The 25417-nt window shown below is 43.6% G+C and overlaps 1 protein-coding gene and 1 long non-coding RNA gene across 4 annotated transcripts in view; one reads left to right on the forward strand and one right to left on the reverse strand.

Annotated features, from left to right (window-relative positions):
• Positions 1 to 5574: 5574 nt before the first annotated feature.
• Positions 5575 to 7943, reverse strand: LOC140520275 (uncharacterized). Its single transcript, XR_011972447.1, has 2 exons — positions 6432 to 7943; positions 5575 to 5781 (listed from the first exon to the last, which is right to left on the reverse strand). It is a non-coding gene; the product is annotated as an uncharacterized lncRNA (long non-coding RNA).
• A 101-nt stretch (positions 7944 to 8044) lies between these two features.
• Positions 8045 to 25417, forward strand: part of TTC27 (tetratricopeptide repeat domain 27) — a 235452-nt gene continuing 218079 nt past the window's right edge. For 2 of the 3 annotated variants that reach the window (XM_072634136.1, XM_072634137.1), the window contains exon 1: positions 8045 to 8409. In XM_072634136.1, the coding sequence (XP_072490237.1) occupies positions 8160 to 8409 (250 nt within the window). In that variant the 5' untranslated portion in view covers positions 8045 to 8159. The remainder of the gene's footprint in view (positions 8410 to 25417) is intronic. The other variant, XM_072634138.1, reaches the window with a different exon arrangement.

Genomic DNA, 25417 nt, shown 5'->3' on the forward strand with positions numbered 1-25417 from the left:
ATAGCCTTACAAGTTTACATCACCCCATCCCTGTATCCCACTGCGCAGATGCAGTGGAAGTTTATATTATTTACCATTATATGTTGCTGTGTGAGCATGCTGGAGATGTTTTGAACCATAATTGTGAGAACGCATTTCAAGTACCTGGGAAAAGAAGACTGATATGACTATGGACCTGGGAAACTGAACTCTGAGAAATAACAAAAATTCACTTCACCCACTAAAATCCACCTTACTTACACCAAAATTGACCTTACATACAGCAGCCTCTACCTTCAGATAACTTCAGTTTAGATGACAAGTAGGAGGTCCTCCCTCCCCCACATTAGGTTTGTCAATAAAACCTTAGTTCTATATTTCTTTTCCTCCTTAAGAAGACTTCTAATAGAGGAAATGAGATGGGCGAAATGCCCTAGCTTCTTGAAAAAAGATTGTACTTAGAATGCTTTAAAAACAATTTTTCAACTAGAGAGCAGAAACAAATTATATTTGGTTAGGATACTAAATTAAATTACCTCTAAATTACTTCATAGTAACCTGTGCTAGGCTGTTATAATAACATTACTGTTAAAGCTTATGATTAATCATTTTTTCATTAAGTATGTGAGAATTTTATCTATGAATTTTTTCTATGAAAAAGTCAACGAGTTCATCTCTGTGAAGCTAACTTTCTCTGTTTTCACATATTCTAAAGATCATTAGGTTCAAAACTGCCTTTATTTTTATTCTGAAGATCCAGATTTCTGGGTGGATAGGACCTCCTGGGCCACCTAGTTTAATCCCCAAGAGACCCAGAGAAGTCATTTTCTCAAGGTCATGTACGCAGTACAGCAAGTCCCAGAGTTGGTATTTGGAATAATAGGTGATAAAATTCCATATGGAATGCATGTTATATTTTATACTGTGGCAAAGAGTTATCCAAATAATAGCAAGTTTTATAGCTTGAAGCCTTGAAGGAGTAGTAGGAGTTGTCCTGTATGATACTGGTTCGTGTTTTCTATCATGTTATGGGGAAAGAGGGTTGGGAATTGGTAGGGAATCAACAAGTATTTATTACGTACCTACACTGTGCCAGGCACTGCACTAATAATATTGTTTTTTAGTCATGCCTGACTCTCCATGCCTCCATTTGGGGTTTCCTTGGCAGAGATACTGGAGTAGTTTTCCATTTCCTTCTACAGCTCATTTTACAGATGAGAAAACCAAGGCAAAGAGGTTTAAGGGACTTGCCCAGGGTCACACAGCCCGTAAGTGTCTGAGGCTGGATTGAAACTCAGGAAGATGAATCTTCCTGATTCCAGGCCTGGCATACTATCCACTGAACCACTTAGCTGCCCACTGAAGGGTAGGTTGAGTTGTGTCACCCCCTGATCAATCAAGTCCAGTGGCTTCCTGTTGCTCCCTTGGTGCCTCAGAATTGAGAGTGAGGTTTCCGACTTTGCACAGCTCTGCCTCATTTAAATCCAATTCTCTAGCAAGTTGTGATGTCACTGATCCTTTTCAAGAATGAAAGGAAGAACCAGGATTGCCTCCAGGAGCAAATACAAAATGCTCTGTTTGGCATTCAGAGTCCTTCAAAACTTAGCCCCCTCCTACCTTTCCAAACTTCTTCGACCTTATTGCCCACCACATGCTCTTTGATCCAGTGACACAGGCCTCCTGGCTCTCAGAACAAGACCCATCTCCAGAATACAAATCTATCTCTTAGCTCCAGGCATTTTTTCTTGGCTGTCCCCAGTGCTGGTAACTCTCTTTCTCCTTGGCTCCACCCGTGACCTTCTGGGCTTCCTGTAAGTCCGAACTAAAATACCACTTTTTTTTTTTTACAAGAGAAGGTGGTCTGCTTCATTCTGTGATCCATTTCCATAGTTCTTTCTCTGAGTGTGGATAGTAATTTGCCTCAGGAGTCCACTGGGAATTTTTTAGGTCCTTGCATTGCTATGAAGGACTAAGTCTACCAGAAAAATTCCTCACACACTGTGGTTGTTGTTGTGTACAAAGTTCTCCTGGTTCTGCTTCTTTCACTCAGCATAAGTTCATATAAGTCTTTCCAGGCCTCTCTGGTCTTCCTGTTCATCATTTCTTATAGCACAATAGTATTCCATTACATTCATATACCACAACTTGTTCAGTCATTCCCCAGCTGATGGGCATCCCCTTGATTTCCAGTTTTTGGTCACCACAAAGAGAGCTGCTGTAAATATTTTTGTACATGTGGGACCCTTTCCCATTTTTTGGATCTCTTTGGGATACAGTCCTAGAAGTGATATTGCTGAGTCAAAGTGTATGCACATGTTTGTAGCCCTTTGGGCATAGTTCCAAATTGCTCTCCAGAATGGTTGGATCAGCTCACAGCTCCACCAATAGTGCATTAGTGTTCCAACTCTCCCACTTCCTCTCCAACATTTATCATCTTCCTGTTTTGTCATGTTAGCCAATCTGATAGGTGTGATGTGGTATCTCAGAGTTGTTTTGATTTGCATCTCTCTAATCAATAGTGATTTAGAGCATTTTTTCATATGATTATAGATAGCTTTAATTTCTTCCTCTGAAAACTGCCTGTTCACATTCTTTGACCATTTATCAATTGGGAAATAACTTGTATTCTTGTACATTTGACTCAGTTCTCTCTCTATAAAATCCCACTTTCTACAGAAAAGTCTTCCCAAATCCCTCTTAATTCCTGTTCCAGCCTAACTGCCGTGGGCTGCCGGGTCCTTCTTACCTATACTCAGGTCTTTGGTGGCCAGCCGGATAAACGTAATGAGAGAAGAGACCTCCAGAGTCAAACAGAAGTTGTAGGCTTTATTCTGGATCTTAGCTACATGTCAGCATGCAGGGCAATCTCTCCCCGTGGAGCCCCCTTCTCCTTCCGGAGGAGAGAGGAACCCTCCCCCTCTCAGTATGCAGGGCTAGTGCTCCCCTGGGGACCCCTGTGGGAGCCCCCTTCTCCCTCCATCAGAGCAAGGCAAAGGAACCCTCAGGCTTTCCTGTCCCCATTTAAGCTCTCCCAGCCGCATAGTTCGATGGTGGACACCGTGCATGCTCTCAGCCCCTTAGCCAATTAACAACAGGTGTGCTCAGACCACGGACCAATCTCAAGGGTGGGAGGCTCTCCCCAGCAAGTTTCCTACTGAGAAGAGGTGGAGAAGGGAGATAGCTCGTGTCTCACTCCTCAATTCCCAGCTGTTCCCTGGGGGGCTTCGTGAGAGCTTGGCAGTTTCAAGAGCCCTCACCTTCACCTGACCCGAGACCATTCACGTGAGAACAGAGCTTACACCCCGACAATTGCAGCGCTCTCCTCTTTAACTATTCATCTTGTTTATAGCCTGCTTTCTATGTATTTGCTTACGTGATCTCTCCTGGCTCCTTGAGGGCAGGGACTATCTTTTGCTTCTTTTTTTTTTTTTTATCCCAAGCATTTAGCACAGTGCCTGGCACATTGTAGGGACTTAATATTTACATATCGATTGATTCTCTAAGTGGGGAAAAAATATATTTGGAAGCAGTGGCCAGGGAAGGGATTTATAGTCTGGGAAGTCACAAAAATGGCAAATGGAGCAAAAAAGCAGTTAATTGACTTGCTCTTTTTCAGAAGTTGCACAAATATTGGTTTGACATTCTCAGAGAACTTGGGAGGAGAGATGGGAGTGAGGTGGGGGCCTCCCTCCAGCTGCTTTGTTTTTATCTTTGTACCTCCAGTGCCTAAATGCTCATTGACTGTGGTAATATGCTTGTAGAACTGGAAGCTACCTAATGTAATCACTTCATGAATGAAGAGCTGAAGCCCAAAATGGGTAAATTACTTGTCCAAGATCACACAGTAAGCAGCAGAGATTTGAACTCAGGACCTTTTACTCCACCTCCAGCATATATTTGAGTTAATATTCATATTTTCTTATTGGATACTGAGGGTGACCAATAAATAAGTCAGAAGTCATATTAGTTTTCATTCTTCATTCTCCTGGCCTCGAGAGAGGTTTGAGTGGTCTATTCAATAATCATTGTTCTCAACTTGGACTTTTGTTTGGTGAAGCCTATGAACCCAGTCTCAGAAGAATGTTTTTAAATGCACAAAATAACATATACAGGATTATAAAGGAAATAATTTTAGATTTTAAGCTCCTTGAGGGCTAGGACTCTTTTGTCTCTTTTTGTATCCTTAGCCCTTAGCACGGTGCCTGGAACACAGTAGATGTTTAATAAATGCTTGATAGAAATATACTTATTAAAGTACTTTAAAAAACTCACAGGTACCTGGATAAGAATACCTGGCTCAAAGCTTTCCCTGGCAGCTCATGTTTTCCTTAGTGGATAGAAGAGCTGAATGCTGGCTGCTGTATATCCTGACTGCCTAGTACTCCCTTTCCTTCTCCCCACTCCTTATTCTTATCCTTGAACCTCAAAGTTTCAGATGCAACAACTAGTTCATTTTAACACCCTAAAGGGTCAGTATACATTGACTCTCCCTGTCAAGTCAACTTAGTTTCTCTGGCATAAGAAATTTCAGAACACCTGAGAAGCCTTGCTTTTCTCTTTCTTCCAGTATATGCTGTTAACTCTTGTTCACCCATCCTTCATACAAAACATAAGAGGAGGGCATTCATTCACTCATTTCTGCTACAGACATTTATCAAACTCCTAAATAAGAAGTCTGCTGGCCCAATAAGACTGGGTCTCCCTGTCCTATTAAGGGGCCACAGCTCTGGGCTCCCTATGGGTTCAGTCCTGGGAAAGTCTAGCCTCTTCAAAGGTGTCAAGTTTTTGTTGTCGTTTCTGGCTCATCATGCCCCTATCAGAGTAGAACTCTGAGAACAAGCTTTTAACAAAGTGTAGGTTTGGCTAATGTCTAGAGCTTTCCCAAAATGGATTGCTAGAATCCCTTTTAGAAAGGTATTCAATTGTATATGCGGTACAAGTGATACCAGATAGAGGCCAGCTATTTATTTATTCCATGCCCAAAGAAACATTTAAATCCAAAAGATGCATAAGTGCTCAGTGATACACAGTTAAACATGAAGAAGTAACCTTTAACTTCTATTATAATAGCCTATGAAAGAAATTAATACTTAAAGAATTAAAAAATGAAATATTTTGTGTGATTGTTGATTAGAAATTTCACCTTCACTTCAGCTCTGTACTATCGAAATAGCTCCTTCTGAGTTCATGTCTTCTGGAAAGTCAGAGCATAGCTTGGGCTCATCCTTCTCTCTGTGGCCATCTCTTCTAAGAAGTGTGGTGACAGATGCAGGGAATACCTCCTACTGCCAGTCACCAGAACCTCACCCTAAGTGAGTACCAAATTGGCCTTGGCCTAAAGGTGACAAGGTCTTCCATTGAATCCCAGACCATCTCCAGTCATCATGATGAATATGTGGTCATTGGATCCAGATGGCTCTGGAGGAGAAGTGAGGCTGGTGACCTGCACAGCCCTCCCTCACTCAAAACAAAGTCAAGTACAAGTCATGTCATCATTTCTCTGATGGCATGGTCTTCTTCAGCAATGAAGGACGAACACAGCAACAAGGGGAGTAAGGGTGGACAGACGTTTGCACATGGAGAACAACCATAAGCTTCTTGGTGCACCATAACTTTATTAATTGTGAAAACATATCTCTTTGGAATTGGCCAGAGTACAGGCTCAGCACCATGCATGGTTCATTCACAGTTAAGGTGCTGTCTGTATAAAAATCCAAGTCTGTGCTGGATTCTTCTCTTTGTCAGTGACTTCATCACCTCCGATTGGCTCAATCATTATCTTTATATAGATGATTCCAATGACTGTAGAGGATAATAACGGCATTATAATATTCTACGTATGTTTATTTGCACACGTCCCACCTATTTACTATTTTAGATATTTCCAAATTTCCCCTTCCCCCCACTTATCATTAAATGGTCCTATAAATAATGCTTGAATAGGTAGCTATTTTCTTATTTTTGATCATCTTGTACATTCCCAGAAATGTGATTATTGAAATAAAGAGGATAATTTTTTTGACTCAGAATGTAATTCTAAAATGTCTTCCAAAAAGGATCCATCAACTTCTAGTTCCACAAGAAATATAGAAGTGTACTTGCTTCTCCACAAACCTGCATTGTTTTGCTATTTTTATCAGTTTGGTCCATGAGGGTACCTCAGAGTTGTTTTCATTTGCATTTTTTTGTTAGAGGGAATGCTTTCTTGAGTAATTATTTGCCATCTACACATTTTTTTTGTAAATTGTTCACATCCTTTGACCACTTATACATTAGAGTAGTGGGTAGTTTCCCTTGAATAGTTTTACTAATTCCTTTCCTATTTTTTAATATTGAGTTAAAAAAATTTGCTGCAAATACTTTTCCTAATATTATTTTTAAGTTATTTTGCATTCTTTACGTGCCTAACAAATCTAATCTGTTACAATTTCTTCTATTTATTCAATATTTACCTTTCCTTCCTAGTTGAGATAACATTTTTCTTTTTTTTATATAGTTTTTTTATTAAAATGGTGAAGCCTATCATTTTTCAGTTGAGTCCGACTCTTCTTGACCCCATGTGGGGTTTTCTTGGCAAAGATACTGGAGTGGTTTGCCATCTCCTTCTCCAGCTCATTTTACAGGTGAGGAAACTGAGGCAGGCAGAAGTTAAGGGACTTGCCTGGGGTCACACATCTAGTAAATGGCTGAGGCTGGATTTGAACTCTGGATTTCCTGTCTTCAGGTCCAGCACTCTATCCACTTCGCTCACTATCTGCCTCTTTCTTAAATTTATTATTTAGATGTAATTTTTTTTTTGGCACAAGGTACTGAGGTGAGGATTATATTTATTTTTCACCACATTCCCAAGAAGTTTCTCCAAGAACATGGATGAATCTTTCCCTATTTCCCCCCATAGAGTACTCAAACAGCATTCTGCCTATGTTTGGTTCTATTTCTAACCCTACTGGGTTCCATTGGTCTGTTTCCCCATTTCATGGTAATTTTAACATAACTGCTGGTTTAAAGTCTTCAAAAAGGCCCCCTATATTGTGCTCTGTTCTTCAAAGGGCTCCTACCTATGCCAGGGAAGCACCTTGGTGCAGCGTTTGGAGCCCAAGACTGGACTGTCAGGAAGGCTTGAGGTTGAATTTCCCCCTCAGCCGCTTTCTAGCTGTGTGACCCTCTCCGCCTCCACGTCCTCCTCTGCAAAATGGGAATAACCACCTGAAAGGCACAGCTAAAACACGAGGAAGCTGATCTCCTGAGTTCCCGGGCCAGCGAGTGGCTTGGGGCGGACATCTCCCCCAGCAGCCGGCCTTCCCTGCGCCTGGCTCCCCCCGTCCACAGCGTAGCGGGGCGCCGCACAAAGCCCGTTCCCAGCCTCCTCCCCGGGGGGCCCAGCTCTGCCTGGGGGGCTCTCTGATCTGCCATTCACTCGTCCTCATGAAAGACCTCTATTGTGCTAAACTGCCGGTGTTCTCTAGGATTCAGCTTTGAGAGGAGAGGTAAAGCGGTCTGCAAATCTTAAATTAATAATAGTTATTAAATAAATATTTAAATGTGAATAATTACATTACTTAATAGATCGATTAATAATTAAATATTATTGCTCACAGCCCATCAGGCTCCAGGGGCAGAGCCACCATTTCCACTGGATAAAGGGCCAGGCCTGGAGTCGGGAAAACCGAGTTCCAATCCAGCCACAGACACTTCTTAGCTAGATGACCCTGGACAGATCACTTAACCCTGCTTGCCTCAGTTTCCTCAACTGCAAAATGAGCTGGAGAAGGACAAGGCAAACGGCTCCAGAATCTCTTCGCTAAGAACACCCCCCAAAAGGCGCCGTGAAGAGTCCGACGCCATGGAGCAAGACGAGTTTTTGCTGGAGCCCTCCACACGCGGCTGCAATTTAGTAATCACAAGATACAGGGAGCCTAGGCGCGCACGATCCCCCACCTCCCAGCATCCCCGCCACGAGCCCCCAAGCCCGCTCCAACTTCCGGTTCTGTCCCCGCCCCTCCCGAAGCTCCAGCTGCTTTCCGCCGGGGAGAAGACGTAGCTCCACCCCCTACGGGCCAGGGCCATATTCTGGGCATGCTCTGTAGCCGGAATGAGGCCACGGCTGGCTAGGCGGAAGTGGGAATGCTCCTCCTCTAGTCTTTTTATTTTTCCCAGAGTGCCGAGGGCGACTGTCATGGATGCTCCCTGGGCCAGTTTTTAGCACATGGGACGGTAGCTGCCCGGGCGGCCAGGAGGGGCAGCGGGCTGAGTTAGCGTCCGGGCGCCCCTGGGCCCGTTTCCTTTGGTTCCCCGAACAGTCCCCGCAGAACCCCTTGCCGGTGCCCGGCTCCGGCGCTGCCATGTGGCCCCCGGAGCTGGCGGTGCTGAGGGGCTACCCCACCCACGTGGAGCGGCAGCTGTGGAAGCAGGTGGACGTGACCAGCGCAGGTGAGCGGAGGGGCTCGCCGCCCACCTGCCCCGGGGGCCACCCGCCCCGACGAATCTTGCGCCCCCCTTCCCCCCGCCCCCATTCACGCAGCCACCACCTTCGACTTGGTCGTCCTCACCTCGAGTCCCAGCCGCTGTCCACACACACTTACTGTGGGCCAGGCCTTGGGCTCCCTGACTGCCCATCCTTCAGCTGCCGAACTGGTTTCCTGAAGCTCGAGTCTAGTCGTGTCACCCCCTCCTCAAGTGAATTCGATGGCCTGGAGTTTTTATTAGAGCCTAGAGAGAGTGGGCAGCCCTTGGAACTCCGAACTGGGGAGCGACATGCTCAGCATCGGGAACATCGGTGTTAAGGATGGGTTGGAGAGTGGAGAGACCTGAGGCAGGGTCAGGGGAAGACGATGTTGCAGTCCGTACTTAAGGCAGCAGATCTCAGTCACCTCTAGGATCCAATAAAGCCGCCTCTCTGGCATTTCTCTTAGCCTGGCTCTCCTGCTTTTCTAGTCTCCTTACACGTTGCTACTGTCCATGATTCTACCATCCTCTCCAAGTTGCTTGTTCTGCAGCCTGGGTCTACTACGTCCCATATCTCTTCTTTGTGCCATAGCTGTCCCCTACTCCTGGAATGCATTCTGGCCTCAACAACTCTGAATCCTTGTTTTCCTTTAAGACTCAGCTCAAGCTACCTACATGTAGCCTTTCTGAGACCTAATTAATAGTGTACTTTCTCTCCAAACTACCCTGTATACATTTTGTATATATAAGGGACTTTTACTTTCCTACTGCTTAGGTAGGTACTTAATAGGTAGGTACATAATAGATACTTCATAAATGCTTGTCATTAAGTTGATAGGGGTGGAGATGACCAAGGGATAGACAAAAAGAACCGAGTCATCCAGCACTGAAGGCAGTGATCTGGCCCTTTTCTCTTTCTGATTCCTGGAGTCTGATGGAGATAGTAAGCCACATATGTGCTTCCTGTGCTGGTGGCTTTCTTTTTAGGGGAAGGGGAGGGAAAGTTAGGTTTGGTTATGTTTCAGTATTTCCTCTCTTCAGTGAAAAAGGATTTTGAAGGTGGGATGCTTTGGGATGTACCAGGAGGAAAAGTAGAAACACTTGTAATTTAACTCCTGTTCCTTGATTGTTGTAGGTGAAATATGAAAGATGGAAAAGTGATGGTTCAACTTAATTCAACAAGCATTCATTAAGCAACTACTAAGAGACAGGCTCTGAGTTGGGCACTGGGGATACAAAGACAACAAAAGGGGCATGTTTGTATGTAGAAAATCGTGCACACAAATAAATGCCTGATAAATTTAAAATCTTTTTGGTAGGGATGGGGATGTAGTTTGTGGAGGGGGGAATCAGGAAAGGTTACATATAAGAAAATGGTATTTGAATTGAGTCTTGTAGGGAACCAAAAATTCTAAGAGGCAGTAGTTATAGAGGAGAGCTTGTGCAAAGGCATGGAGATGGGAGATGGAACATATTGGATAGGCAACAGTAAGTATTCCACTATAGCTAGTGCATGAAGTAGAGTGCCAAAAAGAGTTTTTAATTTGAGCCTAGAGGCACTAAGGAGCTATTGGAACTCTGAGCATGGGGAAAATCATTTTGGTAGCTATGTTGAGGATGGATTGGAAAGTGAAGAGATATAAGGCAATGGGTCAAATTAAGGACATACTTATATCTTCAGGCAAGAGATAATGAGGGCCTGAACTAAGGTAGATGAGTGGCTGTGTAAGTATATCCAAAGATATGGATGTGAGAGTGGGGATGATGGTAGAAATGACAAAACTTGGGCTGGATCTGGGAATAGAGGCAATCATGGTGGTTCAAAGAGACTTCATTGTCTTTCAAACCTGAATGATTGGAAGTTTGATAGTGCCTTTAAATAGAAAGTTAAAAAGAAAGAGTGATCGGGTTGGGGCAAAAAAAAAAAAATTCTTGACCTCCAGTCTTGAATCTCTAATTGCTTATTAGACATTCTAGAACTGGATGTCCCATCAACATTTTAACTCAAGTCCCATGTCCAAAACTGAACTTATCCTTCCCCCAAACCCTCACCTTTTCCTAACTTCTTAACTGTTAAGGGTGCCATCATCTTCCCAGTTACCTAGAATTGCAACCGAGGTATCATCTTCAACTCCTTCTATCTTTCCTATCCATCTTTTGCCAAGGCTTGTTCATTTTACCTTTGTAACATCTCTTGCATATGTTCCTTTCTCTCCTCTGAAACTGAAATCTTGGTGCAGGTTCTCATGCCTGGACTATTGCAATAACCCAGGCTGGTCTCCATGTCTCATTCTTTCTCCACTCCAGTCTTTCCTCTACTCAATTGGCAAATTGACCTGCTCAAAAATATTGGTTTGACCTTATCACCTCTCTGCTCAATAAACTTCAGTGGCTCACTATCATCTCCAGGATCAAATATAAAATTCTCTTTCTTTTACAATCCTTTATAAGCTGGCCCCTTTGTGCGTTTATATTTTTGTCATACTTTATTCCCCTCCATGTACCCTGCCATCTAGGGACCCAGGCCTCCTTGTTGTTTCCTGCATAAGACCAGTATCTCCCAGTACCAAGTGTTTTCACTAGCTATTCTCCATTCCTGAAATTCTCTCCCTCTTCATCTCTATTTCTGGCTTCCTTGACTTCCTTTAAATTTCAGCTAAAGTCTCACCTTCTTCAAGAAGCCTTTCCCAATCCTCTTTGATGCTAGTGCCTTCCCTCTGTTGATTATTTGTAGTTTATCATGTATATAGCTTGTTTATACATAGTTATTTACTTGTCTTTCCCTTTAGCCTGTGAGCTCCTTGAGGGCAGATGTGGACTTTTGACTTTCTTTGTATCTCCATTGCTAAACACAGTGCCCGGCACATAGTAAGTCTTAAAAAATGCTGGTTGACTGACTTGACTGACTGGTGTAGGACTAATGATCAGGGGAAACTGAGGTTTTATTTTGTAGAATGGAGATAATAACTCAACACACTTAAGCCAATGAAATTACTGAGAGAAGGTGAAGAGAGAGAAGAGGGGACCCAGGGCAGAGCCTTTGGGCATACCTATATCTGGGGGACTGGATATAGATAATTGGGCAAAGAAGACTGAGATGACTTAACTAGACAAGTCACCAACACCGAATACAAGAATGAAGTAAGAATAGTGTGATGAAAACCCAAGAGAGGAGAGAGTATCGTAGCATCATAGATTTTTAGAAGGGACCTGAGAAGCTGTCTAGTTCAACCTCATTTTGCAGATGAGGAACTGAGTCCCAGGGAAGTTAAATGAGAAGAATAACAAGAATAACATACCTGTCCAGGTATGTACTGATAGACCAGGGGTGTTATCTTACAAAAGTAAGATTTGAATTCAGGTCCTCTGACTCTGAGGACGGTCAGAGATATAATGCTACATAGAGGGCTCATCAGCTACTAACTTTGAAGTCATTAAAATGAAAGTGTTTTGACGTTAAATGCTGAGTTTGTTTTTTATATGTCACAGATCATACAGCTAGGTCCAGGAGTTTGCACTATTGTATGAATATGAGCGTAAAAAAGATTGGCCTTTTTGGTAGCATCAGTTTATAGTCATCACTTTGTTGCGGTTTAAACCCAGGGACACCAAAAACTGTTGAGGTTTCAGGATATGTTGTGGTGGAACCGTCTCAAAGAATTCAGAGTCAGACCACCTCTAATCCAAGTATAGGCATTTATTGAGATTGATGCCTCTCATGAAGCAGATTAAGTTCCAAGAGGAACCAGCAACCTCAGAGAGAACAAGATGGATTTGAATGGGGTAAGATGCAATTACATAACAGAAATTTATGTAGAATGTAGGAATATGATTAAAGTTAAAAAGGTAGGAGGAGTTTGTTAAGGGATTACGTAATGAAGGAGGGATCCTATCTGTGGTTTGGTGGTTAAACATTCAGGCCACGCTGCCCTCCAATTGGCTAGCTATTGTGGTCTTGTCTGGCAAGATAGATAGTTAGGTATTGTGGTCCTGTCTTGGGCTAGATGGATAATGTGTTTGTGATTGACTACAAGAACACACTTGTTTCTGCGGGAAGGGGTCTGGGGCTCTTGGCTGGGCAGAGACAATGGCTGGGTTCCCACGCCTGCTGTTTCTGTGAGAACTACGAGTGTCAGGGACACACCTGTTGTTCTAGTGAGCAGTGAGACATACATGAAGAAGTTAGGACATTGTTGGGGCGGTGTAGTGGGGAGGGAGAGGAGGTAGATAGAGTGGGCCGGTAATGAAATTAGATGATGGGCAACTCTTTTAAGACTCCATCAACTTCACAGTTACCTGATGAATTCCTGTCAACTCTTTCCCTTATATTTAGTTCTGGGACCAGCTTGTTATTCATCTATAGTACCTGTCCAGGTATGTACTGATAGACCAGGGGTGGGGAACCTGCCTCTAGGTCTGCAAGTGAGGCCATTTGGCCAAATCCAAACTTCACAGAATAAATCTACTTAATAAGAGGATTTGTTCTGTGAAGTTTGGATTCAACAGGCCACACTTGAGGACCTAGAGGGGCTTGAGGGTACAGGTTCCCCACCCCTGTGATAGACCAACTCAGTGAGATGTCCTATCAATTGGAAATCAAGATTTGTGCATTATGTATTTTTCATCCATTTGAATTTTCCTGTGTGGATTGCTGAAATTGAGTAGTAATGGTCTCTGAGTATTGATTGAAGGCATGGGTATGTTTTTGATTCATTCAATAAGAATTTAAAGTGCAGACTATAAACTAGACAGTAGACAATCCTTGCCTTAAAGGAGCTTGTGTTTTATTGACAGAGATGGGGGAGCATTGTGGAGAGATTGTTCACAGATAAGTATATATAGAATGTATTCAAAATAGATATTCACTGATTTTGGGGAGCAGGGACAGGGAAACTAATACCTTTCTTGAAGAAAATGGCATTTGAGCTGAGCCTTGAGGAGGAGAGAGAACCCTTCAAGCATTTGCAGGGAGGGTTGGGAGGGGTTTGCCAAAGACTTGGAGGTGGAAGATGAAATGTTGTGTTCAAGAAACAGCAAATAGTGTAGTTTAACTAGAGTGTAGTTTGCATGAGGAGGAAGGAGTAATCATCCTAGAAAGACTGGCATTCAAAGCCCTTCTCAGTCTGGTTCCAGTCTAACCTTGGGTTTTTATATTTAGTCTCAGAAGCCCTGAAACTTCTTGAGTAGTGGAGTGAAGTGGTGGTCAGACCTGCCGTTTAAAAGCATCAGTTTGGCAGCTACATGGAGGTTGGACTGAAGAGGACAGAGAAGTGGGGGCAGGAGAGATTTCAAGGGTCCACAAATTTGCATGGGAAAAGAAATCTTTATTTCCATATAATTGGTTTCCTTTATAATCCCATATATTTTATTTTATGGATTTAAAACCATTGTTTTAAGAAGGGGTCTATAAGCTTGATCAAAATGCCAAAGGGGTCCATTACACAGAAAAGTTTTAAGAATCCCTACTGTAGAGCTTGGTCAACAATGTCAAATACTGCAATGAGTAGAGAAGATACATATGGGACAGGATCACTTCCCTTTCTTCAAGTATTTGAAGAGCAGCCAGCCCCATGGAAGAGGGAATTGACTTGTTCTGGTTGACTCTAGAAGGCATCAATGTGTGGATGGAAGCTGCTTAGAGGCAAATTAAGCTTGATGTAAGGAAAAATGTCCTAAGAGAGCAGTCCAAAAGTAGAAAAGGCAGACTCTGAAAATAGTGGGTTCCTGCTCACTAAGAATTTTCCAACAAAGACTGAAAGACCACTTCTCAGTATGTTATAGAGGGGATTCTAATTCAGGCATGACTTGCACTAGGTAGTACATAAGGAACTTTTTTACTGTGTGATTCTGCAAAAATGAATGCATGAAAATAAATCAAGCAAGTTAACTCAACAAGTAAGCCTTTTTGGCTTTAGTCCTATTATGACACTATACAGTCATTCTCACTTTAATCTAATTTGCTCCCACTGCTTCAGCTGTCATTTCTGTGCAGTGATTCCAAAAACCTGTGTTCACACCTCATCTAAAATCTAGCCCAGCACTTCCAACAACCAGATAGTCATCTGGCCCTAAGTATTCTACAGACTTTAGAAGGTAGTGGAAGATAGAAGGACTTGGTGTGCTTTGGTCTCTGGGGTCATGACTGAAGGAATGAACAGCAAAAACCCTTCCTGTATCAACATTCTAGATGTCTAAAAGCAAATTTGTCATTTTTTTCCCCTCGCTGCCAATCCTCTTCCTGACTTGTCCTATTTCTGGTAATGGAACTGCCATTTTCTCAATGGTCTTTGATTGAAACCTTGAATCTTCATTTTTTTTCCCTTTCTCTCCTCGTCCTTTGCATTTGTCATCTTTCCATTTACCCAAGTTCACAATCTAGGAGCCAACTTTGATTCCTCACTCTCCTTCACCTCACATATCTAATTTGATTGTCAAATCTAGTTGATGCTAGCTCCACAACATCTCTTGCATCCATTTCCTTCCCACTACTCACACAGGGATTACCCTGAACAGCCCCTATCACAGTTCATCTGGATTATTGCAGCAGCATCTTCATTGCTCTAACTGCCTCAACTCTCTGACCTTCCAAGAGCTTCCTTCAAGAAACTGCCAAAACCATTTTCCTAAATCACCTGTAAGACCTTACTCCTTTGTCCAAAGAACTCCATGTGCTTCCAGTTATCTACACAAACTCTTTTCTAATCTGGATCCATGATTTTTCAATCTATAGTCTATCAACAAACATTTATTAAATGCCTCATGTTCTAGTTCTCTGCTAAGTGCAGAGGATGCAAAAAAGCAAAGTGAAGCAGTCTGTGCCCTCAAGGAGCCACATTCTGTAAGTGGGGAGACACAATCTTCTGCTGTTTGTTTTGTTTATATTCCAGTCACACTGGTCTTGCTGTTTTTCACACATGACACTCTAGCTTCTGTCTCGGTGCTCCATGCCTGGAATGCTCTCCTTTCTCTTCACCAGTTACCTCTTAAAATTCTTAGCTTCCTTCCTAACTCAGCTCAAGCACAGCCCACTCTGTGAGGCCTTTCCTGATATGTACAGGTTTCTATTTTGTATCCATACTACCTACTACAGCTTCTGGCACACAGTAGTAGGTACTTGTCAGTAGGGTGCAGTCGACTGTATTCCATTTCCAAAATGTTGTGAGCCATTCATTCGTTCATCCAACACTTATAAGCAACTACTGAGTGCAGAGCACTATGTACTTGGGGAGATAGGAAGTTAAGGTAGACATACTCCCTGTTATCATGAAATTGAAAAATAGACAAATAAGCAAAGATAAATCTACTAATACTGCATGAGCTGCAAAACATTGTTTTGTGAGTGCTGAGAGAGATCATTGCCAATTTTGAGTGTTGGGGAAGGTTTCATGGATTTGGTGGCATTTGAGTTTGGGTTTAAAGGAGACTAGGAATTTAGTAGTGAGTGAGTGAAGAAAGAAGGGGCCCTTCAGGTTTGGGGAGCATGAACAAAGGCATATGGATAGAAGAACATAGTTTGAGGGTCAGGGTGGTCCAAACTGTCTGTGGCATGGAGGGTAGTAATATGTGGTAGGCTGGTGTCAGATTTTGGAAGATCTCAGTTCTAGGTTTGAGGGACTAAACTTTACTCAGTAGGGAGGCATTGATGATTTCTGAATGAGTTGAGTGGCATGAGCTTGTCTGTGTCTAATCAAAATAATTTTGTCACTGTTATTTAGGACATATTGGAGAGGGATGAAAATAGAGGTGGGAATACTTTTTAGGAATTTCTTTTTAGTACACTCCATCTCCTGAGTTCTGTCCCTTTTTACCCCATGCCTGGAATACTCTTCCTCCTCACCTCTACCATCTGGCTTTCTTCAAGGTTCAGCCTTAATCTTGCCTTCTGCAAGAGGCCTTACCCCAAAACTCCTAGACTTTAGGAGGTAGGGCCTTCCTCTAGGACCAAGGACCTAGGACTCTAGGACTGAGAGCCTTCCCTTTAAGATTATCTTAGCTATTTTCATGTTGTCTCTGCTGGTAGAATGTGAGCTTCTTAAGGCAGGGACTCTGTTTTTGCCTTTTCTAGTGCTTAGCCCAGAACCTGGCATTTATTAAGCACTTGATAAATACTTGTTGACTCAGGAGCCTATTGAAATAATAAAGTGAGTGGTAAGGAGAGGTCAAACTACGGTGATTTCTGTGAGGATAGACAAGAAAAGATTGATGTACTGGGTGTACTGGGTGTTAAGGAGGTGGGATAGGTAGAACTTGCTAATGGAGTATGTTCCATCTTCCTCAGTGCTCAGATCTGAATATAACCCTGATATGAGATTTAGAGGAAGTGATGGTGTCATGGGCAGTAATGATGAAGTTCAGAGGTGCCAAATTTTGGGGGAAAGATAAGTGGGTTTTTTATTTTAGTCAACAGGAAGATATCCAAGAGTTGAAGAACAGTTAGTAGTTTGAAAAGTTATTGAGAGATCTGGACAAAAACAAAAGACCATTGGATTGAACGACTAGGAGGTCATTAGTGACAGAGCAATTTCGATAGAATGATGGGTTTGGAATTATGATTGCATAATGTAGAGCCAATCTTAATAAAGAGATCAAGCTTTTAAGAAATTTGGGGCAGAATGTGGGAGTAAAGAAGGTAGTTTAAAAAGATAAAAGAATCAAGGAAGGGCTTTCCTAGGATTAGGGAAATAATATGGTTATGGACTTAAATAAGAAAGACCTGAATTCAAGGCCTGCCTCTGACACTTTAAGAATGCACATTCATTTGCTATCAGAAGTAAACATATATTAAGTGCCTGCTGTATTCCAGGCATGTGCTAATCAATGGGGATACAAATGTAAAAGACAATCCCTTGCTCTGAAGGAGCTCTCATGGGAGAGACAATACGCTAACTATGTATAAATAAGCTATTTGTAGGACAAATGTGAAATAATCAACAGAAGGAAGGCACTAGAATTAAGGGGGATCAGGAGAAGTGGGATTCTACCTGTGACTTGAAGGAAGCCAGGAAAGCCAGGAAAGGTTGAGATTAAAAGGCCATGCATTCCAGATATGGGGGCAGCCAGTGAAAATCCCTGGCCTTGGGAGATAAAGAGTGTTTGAAGAATAGTCAGGAGGCCTCTGTCACTGAATAGCAGAATACTTGGGAAGTAGGGAGCTGTGTAAAGTGTGAGAAGCCCAGGGAGGTAGGGAATGGGGCAGGTTAGGAAAGGCTTTGAATGCCACAGGATTTTATTTGATCCTAGAAGTGATAAGGAAACGCTACAATTTATTGAGTCAGCTAGATACGGCAGTGGGTAAAGTGCTGGGCTTGGAAGCATGAAGACCAGAATTCCCATGTGTCCTTAGACTCTGCTAGCATATGAACCCTAGGCAAGGCACTTAAACTCTGTCTCAGTTTCTTCAATTGAAAAATGAGTACAATAATAACATCAGCTTTCCTGGGCTGTTGTGAGGGTCAAACAACGTGACATATAGTAGGTGGTTAATAAATCCAGCCTTCTTTCCTCCCTCCTTCCCTTCTTCCTTCCTTCATCTCTTCCTTCTTTTCCTCCCTACTTCCTTCCTCCCTTTCTCCTTTCCTCCCTTCTTATTTCCTTGCTTCCAGGGGATAGGGAGACATGGTTAAACAAAAGTGTGCTGCTTTAGCAGGATTGCTTTGACAGTTGAGTGGAGAATGGACTTCTAATAGGAAGACCAGGCAGGTTATTGCTATAGTCCAGGCATGAGATGAGGGCCTGTATCGAAATGGTGACAGTGTCAGAGAAGAAGTAAAGGAGCATGAGAGATACTATAAAGGTAAAAGACACTGGCCTCAGCAACGGATAGGATGTGCGGGAGTGAGAGAGAGCGTGTGTTCATCCTTCATTGCCGAAGAAGACCATGCCATCAGAGAAGTAATGACATGACTTGCCCTTGACTTTGTTTTGAGTGAGGGAAGGGCTGTGCAAGTCACCAGCCTCACTTCTCCTCCAGTGACCAGATATTCATCAGGATGACTGGAGATGACCCAGGATGAGGCAATTGGGGTTAAGTGACTTGCCCAAGGTCACACAGCTAGTGAGTGTCAAGTGTCTGAGGTGAGATTTGAACTCAAGTCCTCCTGACTCCTGCACTGGTGCTCTATCCACTGTACCACCTAGCTGCCCCGAGAGAGAGTAACGAATTAAGGTTGACACCTAGATTTCAAGACTGGGTGACTTAGGAGGACTTAGTACTTACTCTCTTTTTGATTTTACACAAGTTATTTCTCCTCATCTGTAAAACTAAAGGGTTGGATTAGATAACCGGTAACATCCCTTCCAGCTCTAAATCCTGTGTTCTTTGTTTCAGCCCCTTGTATATATTATTGTGAAATTAATCTCCATAAGGCACATCTGTTCAAAAGCATTCAGTGGCTCCTGATTGCTTATAAATTTAAATTTTGTACTCCTCATGGTGGTATTCAAGAGTCCCTTTGATATATCCCTCAAAGTTGTCTTTCTAACCTTATGTCTCATTCTCTTACACACACCATCTGTTTTAGGTGAACTACACTACCCATGGCATCCTGATTGTGCTGAGTTTTTTTTTTTCTTCCTTGACTTTGTCCATTTCCTGTTTCAGAAATTCCCTTCCAATAATCTATCTCTGAAAATCCTATTCTTACTTCAAGGCTCCCCTCATACATACAGTGGGAAGGTCGGGATAGATATCTTTAAAGTTCTCAAATAGGGCACCAAGGCTGTTGTGGGACCTTGAGTTCACGTCATGTAAAGATTGATTGGTGACATTATTTATCATGGAGAAGAGAAGGGGGTGTGTTGGGGAAGGTGCGGTGTGTGGGAGAATGCTGAAGAGGAAAGTAGAGACAAGGTGGCTAGCATTCTTTGTGAATTGGAAAGACTGATCTGTGAGGAGTAAATCTGTTCTGCTTGACCCCAAGGAACAGTGAATGGACAGAAGTTGCAAAGAAGCCAATTTTGGTGTAATGTCAAGAAAAACTTCCCCAAAAATGAGAGTTATCCAGAAGTGAAGTGTGCTTTGGGAAGGTTGGGAACATGGGAGAGGGGCTCTTTTGAGCCTTTGCATTCCTCTTAGCAAGGAATGATAGATACAGCCCTTTCCTCAGAGCTGCTATAAGTCTGTTTATACCTCTGTCTACCATAGTCTGCCTGCTATCAAAGGTCCCATGTGTTAGCAAGGTATGTTACATTGCTGTCTATACAAATCACACATGGTATCTACATATGTCACCTGTATGTTCCATAGGTCATCTGCACATGTAAAGGACTTTGCGAATCTTAAAGCATCGTATAAATGCTAGTTATTATTATTGATTTATGACCTTGCATTCTTCTCCCTGGTATTTTATAAGGTCTTTGAGTTTAGAGGCTGTATTTTACTTAACATTGTATCTCCTGGGGGGGCGGAGCCAAGATGGCAGAGTAGAAAGACGCGCACACACACATAGCTCCGAACCCACAACCCATAAAACAACTACAAAGAAGTAACTCACAGCGAATTCTGCACCCAGAGGCCACAGAACATTGGAGGGAGGGAGATTTCTGTTCCAGAGAGACCTGCAAACCTCTTGCAAAAGGTCCTTCGCGCTGCGGACTGGGCGCCGGGACTGGGAGCTGAGTGCAGCCCTGCCGCAGTCACGGCACCGAGAGGAATAGATCCGAGCGGGCTTCAGGGACGGGATCTCCAGCGGCCACGCGGGTCCCTCCACCCACAGAGGGACCTGCAAACCTCTCTCAAAAGGTCCGTCGCGCTGCAGACGCGGAGCCCAGCCCAGACCTGCCGCGGCCGCGGCACCGAGAGGTACAGATCCAAGCAGGCTTCAGGGACGGGATCTCCAGCGGCCGCGTGGGTCCCTTCACCCACAGGTGACGGGGGTCGGTGAGAGAGTCTCTTTGGTGGGTCGAGAGGGGAGTGGGGTACCCCCATAACTCAGCCCCCCCCCCGGGAGGTAGAAGCTGAGAGGCGGCTGCAGACCGGGGCTCCCCAAGGGGGCAGGAGCCTGGATCCATTGTGGAAGGTCTGTGCATAAACCCCCTGAGGGAACTGAGCCTGAGAGGCGGCCCTGCCCCCACCTGAGCACCTGAACTTAATCTCACACTGAATAGCAGCCCTGCCCCCGCCAAAAGCCCTGAGGCTGGAAGCAGCATTTGAATCTCAGACCCCAAACACTGGCTGGGAGGATCAGGAGGTGAGGTGGGTGTGAGGAGAATATTCAGAGGTCAAGTCACTGGCTGGGAAAATGCCCAGAAAAGGGAAAAGAAATAAGACTATAGAAGGTTACTTTCTTGGTGAACAGGCATTTCCTCCCTTCTTTTCTATATATATATATATATATATATTTTTTTTTTTTATTAAACTTTTGACATTTATTTTCACACAATTTTGGGTTACAAATTTTCTCCCCTTTTATCCCCTCCCCCCCCCAGACCCAAGCTTTCTAATTGCCCCTGTGACCTATCTGCTCTCTCCTCTATCCTCCCTCCCTGCCCTTGTCTCCGTCTTCTCTTTTGTCCTGTAGGGCCAGATAGCTTTCTTGACCCCTTAACCTGTATTTCTTGTTACCCAGTGGTAAGAACATTACATTTGGTCCTAACACTTTGAGTTCTAACCTCCTTAGCTCCCTCCCTCTCTACCCCTTCCCCTTGGAAGACAGGCAGTTCAATATAGGCCATATCTGTTTAGTTTTGCAAATGATTTCCATACTAGTTGTGTTGTATAGGCCTAACTATATTTCCCTCCGTCCTGTCCTGTCCCCCATTACTTCTATTTTCTTATGGTCCTTTCCCTCCCCATGAGTGTCGACCTCGGATTGCATTCTCCTCCCCATGCCCTCCCCTCTATCCTCCCCCCCATCCTGCTTGTGCCCCTGTTCCCCACTCTCCTGTATTATGAGATAGGTTTTCCTATCAAAATGAGTGTGCATTATATTCTTTCCTTTAGTGGAATGTGATGAGAGTAGACCTCATGTTTTTCTCTTGCCTCCCCTCTTTATCCCACCACTAATAAGTCTTTTGCTTGCCTCTTTTATGAGAGATAATTTGCCCCATATAACTTCTCCCTTTCTCCTCCCAATATTTCTCTCTCACTGCATGATTTCATTTTTTTTTTTAATATATGATCCCATCCTCTTCAATTCACTCTGTGCACTCTGTCTCTATGTATGTGTACGTGTGTGCATGTGTGTGTGTGTGTGTGTACTCCCACCCAGTACCCAGATACTGAAATGTTTCAAGAGTTACAAATATTGTCTTTCCATGTAGGAATGTAAACAGTTCAACTTTAGTAAGTCCCTTATGATTTCTCTTTGCTGTTCACCTTTTCATGGTTCTCTTCATTCTTGTGTTAGAAAGTCAAATTTTCTTTCCAGCTCTGGTCTTTTCATCAGGAAAATTTGAAAGTCTTCTATTTCATTGAAAGACCATTTTTTCTCCTGAAGTATTATAGTCAGTTTTGCTGGGTAGGTGATTCTTGGCTTCAGTCCTAGTTCCTTTGACTTCTGGAATATACTATTCCATTCCCTTCTATCCCTCAATGTAGAAGGTGCCAGGTCTTGTACTATCCTGATTGTATTTCCACAATACTTGAATTGTTTCTTTCTAGCTGCTTGCAATATTTTCTCTTTCACCTGGGAATTCTGGAATTTGGCCACAATGCTCCTAGGAGTTTCTCTTTTTGGATCTCTTTCATGTGGTGTTCTGCGGATTCCTTGAATATTTATTTTGCCTTCTGGTTCTAGAATCTCAGGGCAGTTTTCCTTGATAATTTCATGGAAGATGATGTCTAGGCTCTTCTTTTGATCATGGTTTTCAGGTAGTCCCAGAATTTTTACATTGTCTCTCCTGATTCTATTTTCCAGGTCAGTTGTTTTTCCAATAAGATATTTCACATTATCTTCCATTTTTCGAATCTGCGCGGTATGTTCTGAGATATCTGTCTTTCTCGAAAAGTCCAAAGTTTCCATCTGTACCATTCCAGATTTGAAAGATCTATTTTCTTCAGTGAGCTTTTGAATCTCCTTTTCCATTTGGTTAATTCTGCTTTTGAAAGCATTCTTCTCCTCATTGGCCCCTTGCACCTCCCTTGCCAGCTGAGTTAGGCTAGTTCTCAAGGTGCCAATTTCTTCAAGATTTTTTTGGTTCTCCTTTAGCAGGGAGCTGATCTGTTTTTCATGCTTCTCCCTTATCCCTCTCATTTCCCTTCCCAGTCTTTCCTCCACCTCTCTAACTTGATTTTCAAAATTCCTCTTGAGCTCTTCCATGGCCTGAGCCCATTGGGTGGGCTGGGACACAGAGTCCTCGATTTCTGTGTCTTCGCCTGATGGCAAGCCTTGTTCCTCCCCATCAGAAAGGAAGGGAGGAAGTGTTTTTTCTCCGATAAAGTACCCTTCAATAGTTTTATTTCTTTTCCCTTTTCTTGGCATTTTCTTCACCTAGTGGCCTGACCTCTGAATGTTCTCCTCACACCCACCTCGTCTCGTGGTCCTCCCAGCCAGCGTTTGGGGACTGAGATTCAAATGCTGCTTCCCGCCTTAGGATTTTTGGCGGGGGCAGGGCTGTTATTCAGTGTTAAATTAGGCTCAGGTGCTGAGGTCAGGGGCAGGGCCGCCTCTCTGGCTCAGTTCCCTCAGGGGGTTTATGCACAGACCTTCCACAATGGATCCAGGCTCCCGCTCGCTTGGAGAGCCCCCGTCCGCAGCCGCCTCTCAGCCCCCACCTCCCGGGGGGCCCGAGCCTTGGGGGCACCTCACTCCCCTCTCAACCCGCCAAAGAGACTCTCTCACCTACCCCCGTCAGTCACCTGTTGGTGGGGGGGCCCGTGCTGCCGCTGAAGATCCCGCCTCTGGAGCCCTTTCAGATCTGTGCCTCTTGGAGCCGTGGCCACCGCCGCCGCCGCCTCAGGTCCAGGCTGGGCACTGCGTCTGCAGCGCTACGGACCTTTTGCGAGAGGTTTGCTGGTCCCTCTGTGGGTGGGGGGACCCGCGTGGCCGCTGGAGATCCCGTCCCGTAGCCCTCTCGGATCTTTTTCTCACGGTGTCGCTGCCGCGGTATGGTTGCTCTCTGCTACCCGCCCTGGCGCCCAGTCCACGGCGCGAAGGACCCCCTGTGAGAGGTTTGCAGGTCTCTCCGGAACAGAAATCTCCCTCGCTCCAATATTCCGTGGTCTCTGGGTGCAGAATTCGCCCTGGGTTAGTCCCCTCTGCCGTTCTGTGGTTTGTGGGTTCGGATCTATGTGTATGTGCGTCTTTCTACTTCGCCCCTCCCTTCTTTTCTGATGAGGAAGAACAATGCTTACCATCAGTCAAAGACACAGAAATCAAGGCTTCTGTGTCCCAGCCCACCCAATGGGCTCAGGCCATGGAAGAGCTCAAAAAGAATTTTGAAAATCAAGTTAGAGAAGTGGAGGAAAAGCTGGGAAGAGAAATGAGAGACATGAAGTCAAAGCATGAACAGCAGATCAGCTCCCTGCTAAAGGAGACCCAAAAAAATGTTGAAGAAAATAACACCTTGAAAACTAGCCTAACTCAGTTGGCAAAAGAGGTTCAAAAAGCCAGTGAGGAGAAGAATGCTTTCAAAAGCAGAATTAGCCAAATGGAAAAGGAGATTCAAAAGCTCACTGAAGAAAATAGTTCTTTCAAAATTAGAATGGCACAGATGGAGGCTAAGGACTTTATGAGAAAGCAAGAAATCACAGAACAAAGCCAGAAGAATGAAAAAATGGAAGATAATGTGAAATATCTCATTGGAAAAACAACTGACCTGGAAAATAGATCCAGGAGAGACAATTTAAAAATTATGGGACTACCTGAAAGCCATGATCAAAAAAAGAGCCTAGACATCATCTTTCATGAAATTATCAAGGAAAACTGCCCTGAGATTCTAGAACCAGAGGGCAAAATAAATATTGAAGGAATCCACAGAACACTGCCTGAAAGACATCCAAAAAGAGAAATTCCCAGGAACATTGTGGCCAAATTCCAGAGTTCCCAGGTCAAGGAGAAAATACTGCAAGCAGCTAGAAAGAAACAATTCAAGTATTGTGGAAATACAATCAGGATAACACAAGATCTAGCAGCCTCTACATTAAGGGATCGAAGGGCATGGAATAGGATATTCCAGAAGTCAAAGGAACTAGGACTAAAACCAAGAGTCACCTACCCAGCAAAACTGAGTATAATACTTCAGGGGAAAAATTGGTCTTTCAATGAAATAGAGGATTTTCAAGCATTCTTGATGAAAAGACCAGAGCTGAAAAGAAAATTTGACTTTCAAACACAAGAATGAAGAGAACCATGAAAAGGTGAACAGCAAAGAGAAGTCATAAGGGACTTACTAAAGTTGAACTGTTTACATTCCTACATGGAAAGACAATATTTGTAACTCTTGAAACATTTCAGTATCTGGGTACTGGGTGGGATTACACACACACACACATGCACACATGCACACACGCACACATACATAGAGACAGAGTGCACAGAATGAATTGAAGAGGATGGGATCCTATCTTAAAAAAAAATGAAATCAAGCAGTGAGAGAGAAATATATTGGGAGGAGAAAGGGAGAAATTGAATGGGGCAAATTATCTCTCATAAAAGAGGCAAGCAAAAGACTCATTAGTGGAGGGATAAAGAGGGGAGGTGAGAGAAAAACATGAAGTGTACTCTCATCACATTCCACTGAAGGAAAGAATAAAATGCACACTCATTTTGTTATGAAAACCTATCTTACAATACAGGAAAGTGGGGGATAAGGGGACAAGCAGGGTGGGGGGGATGATAGAAGGGAGGGCATGGGGAGGAGAGTGCAATTCGAGGTTGACACTCATGGGGAGGGATCGGATCAAAAGAGAATAGAAGTAATGGGGGACAAGATAGGATGGAGGGAAATATAGTTAGTCCTATACAACACAACTATTATGGAAGTCATTTGCAAAACTACACAGATTTGGCTTATATTGAATTGCTTGCCTTCCAAAGGGAATGGGTGGAGAGGG

Source organism: Notamacropus eugenii, chromosome 1 (assembly GCF_028372415.1).
Source record: "Notamacropus eugenii isolate mMacEug1 chromosome 1, mMacEug1.pri_v2, whole genome shotgun sequence".
In the NCBI taxonomy this organism is placed as follows: Eukaryota; Metazoa; Chordata; class Mammalia; order Diprotodontia; family Macropodidae; genus Notamacropus; species Notamacropus eugenii.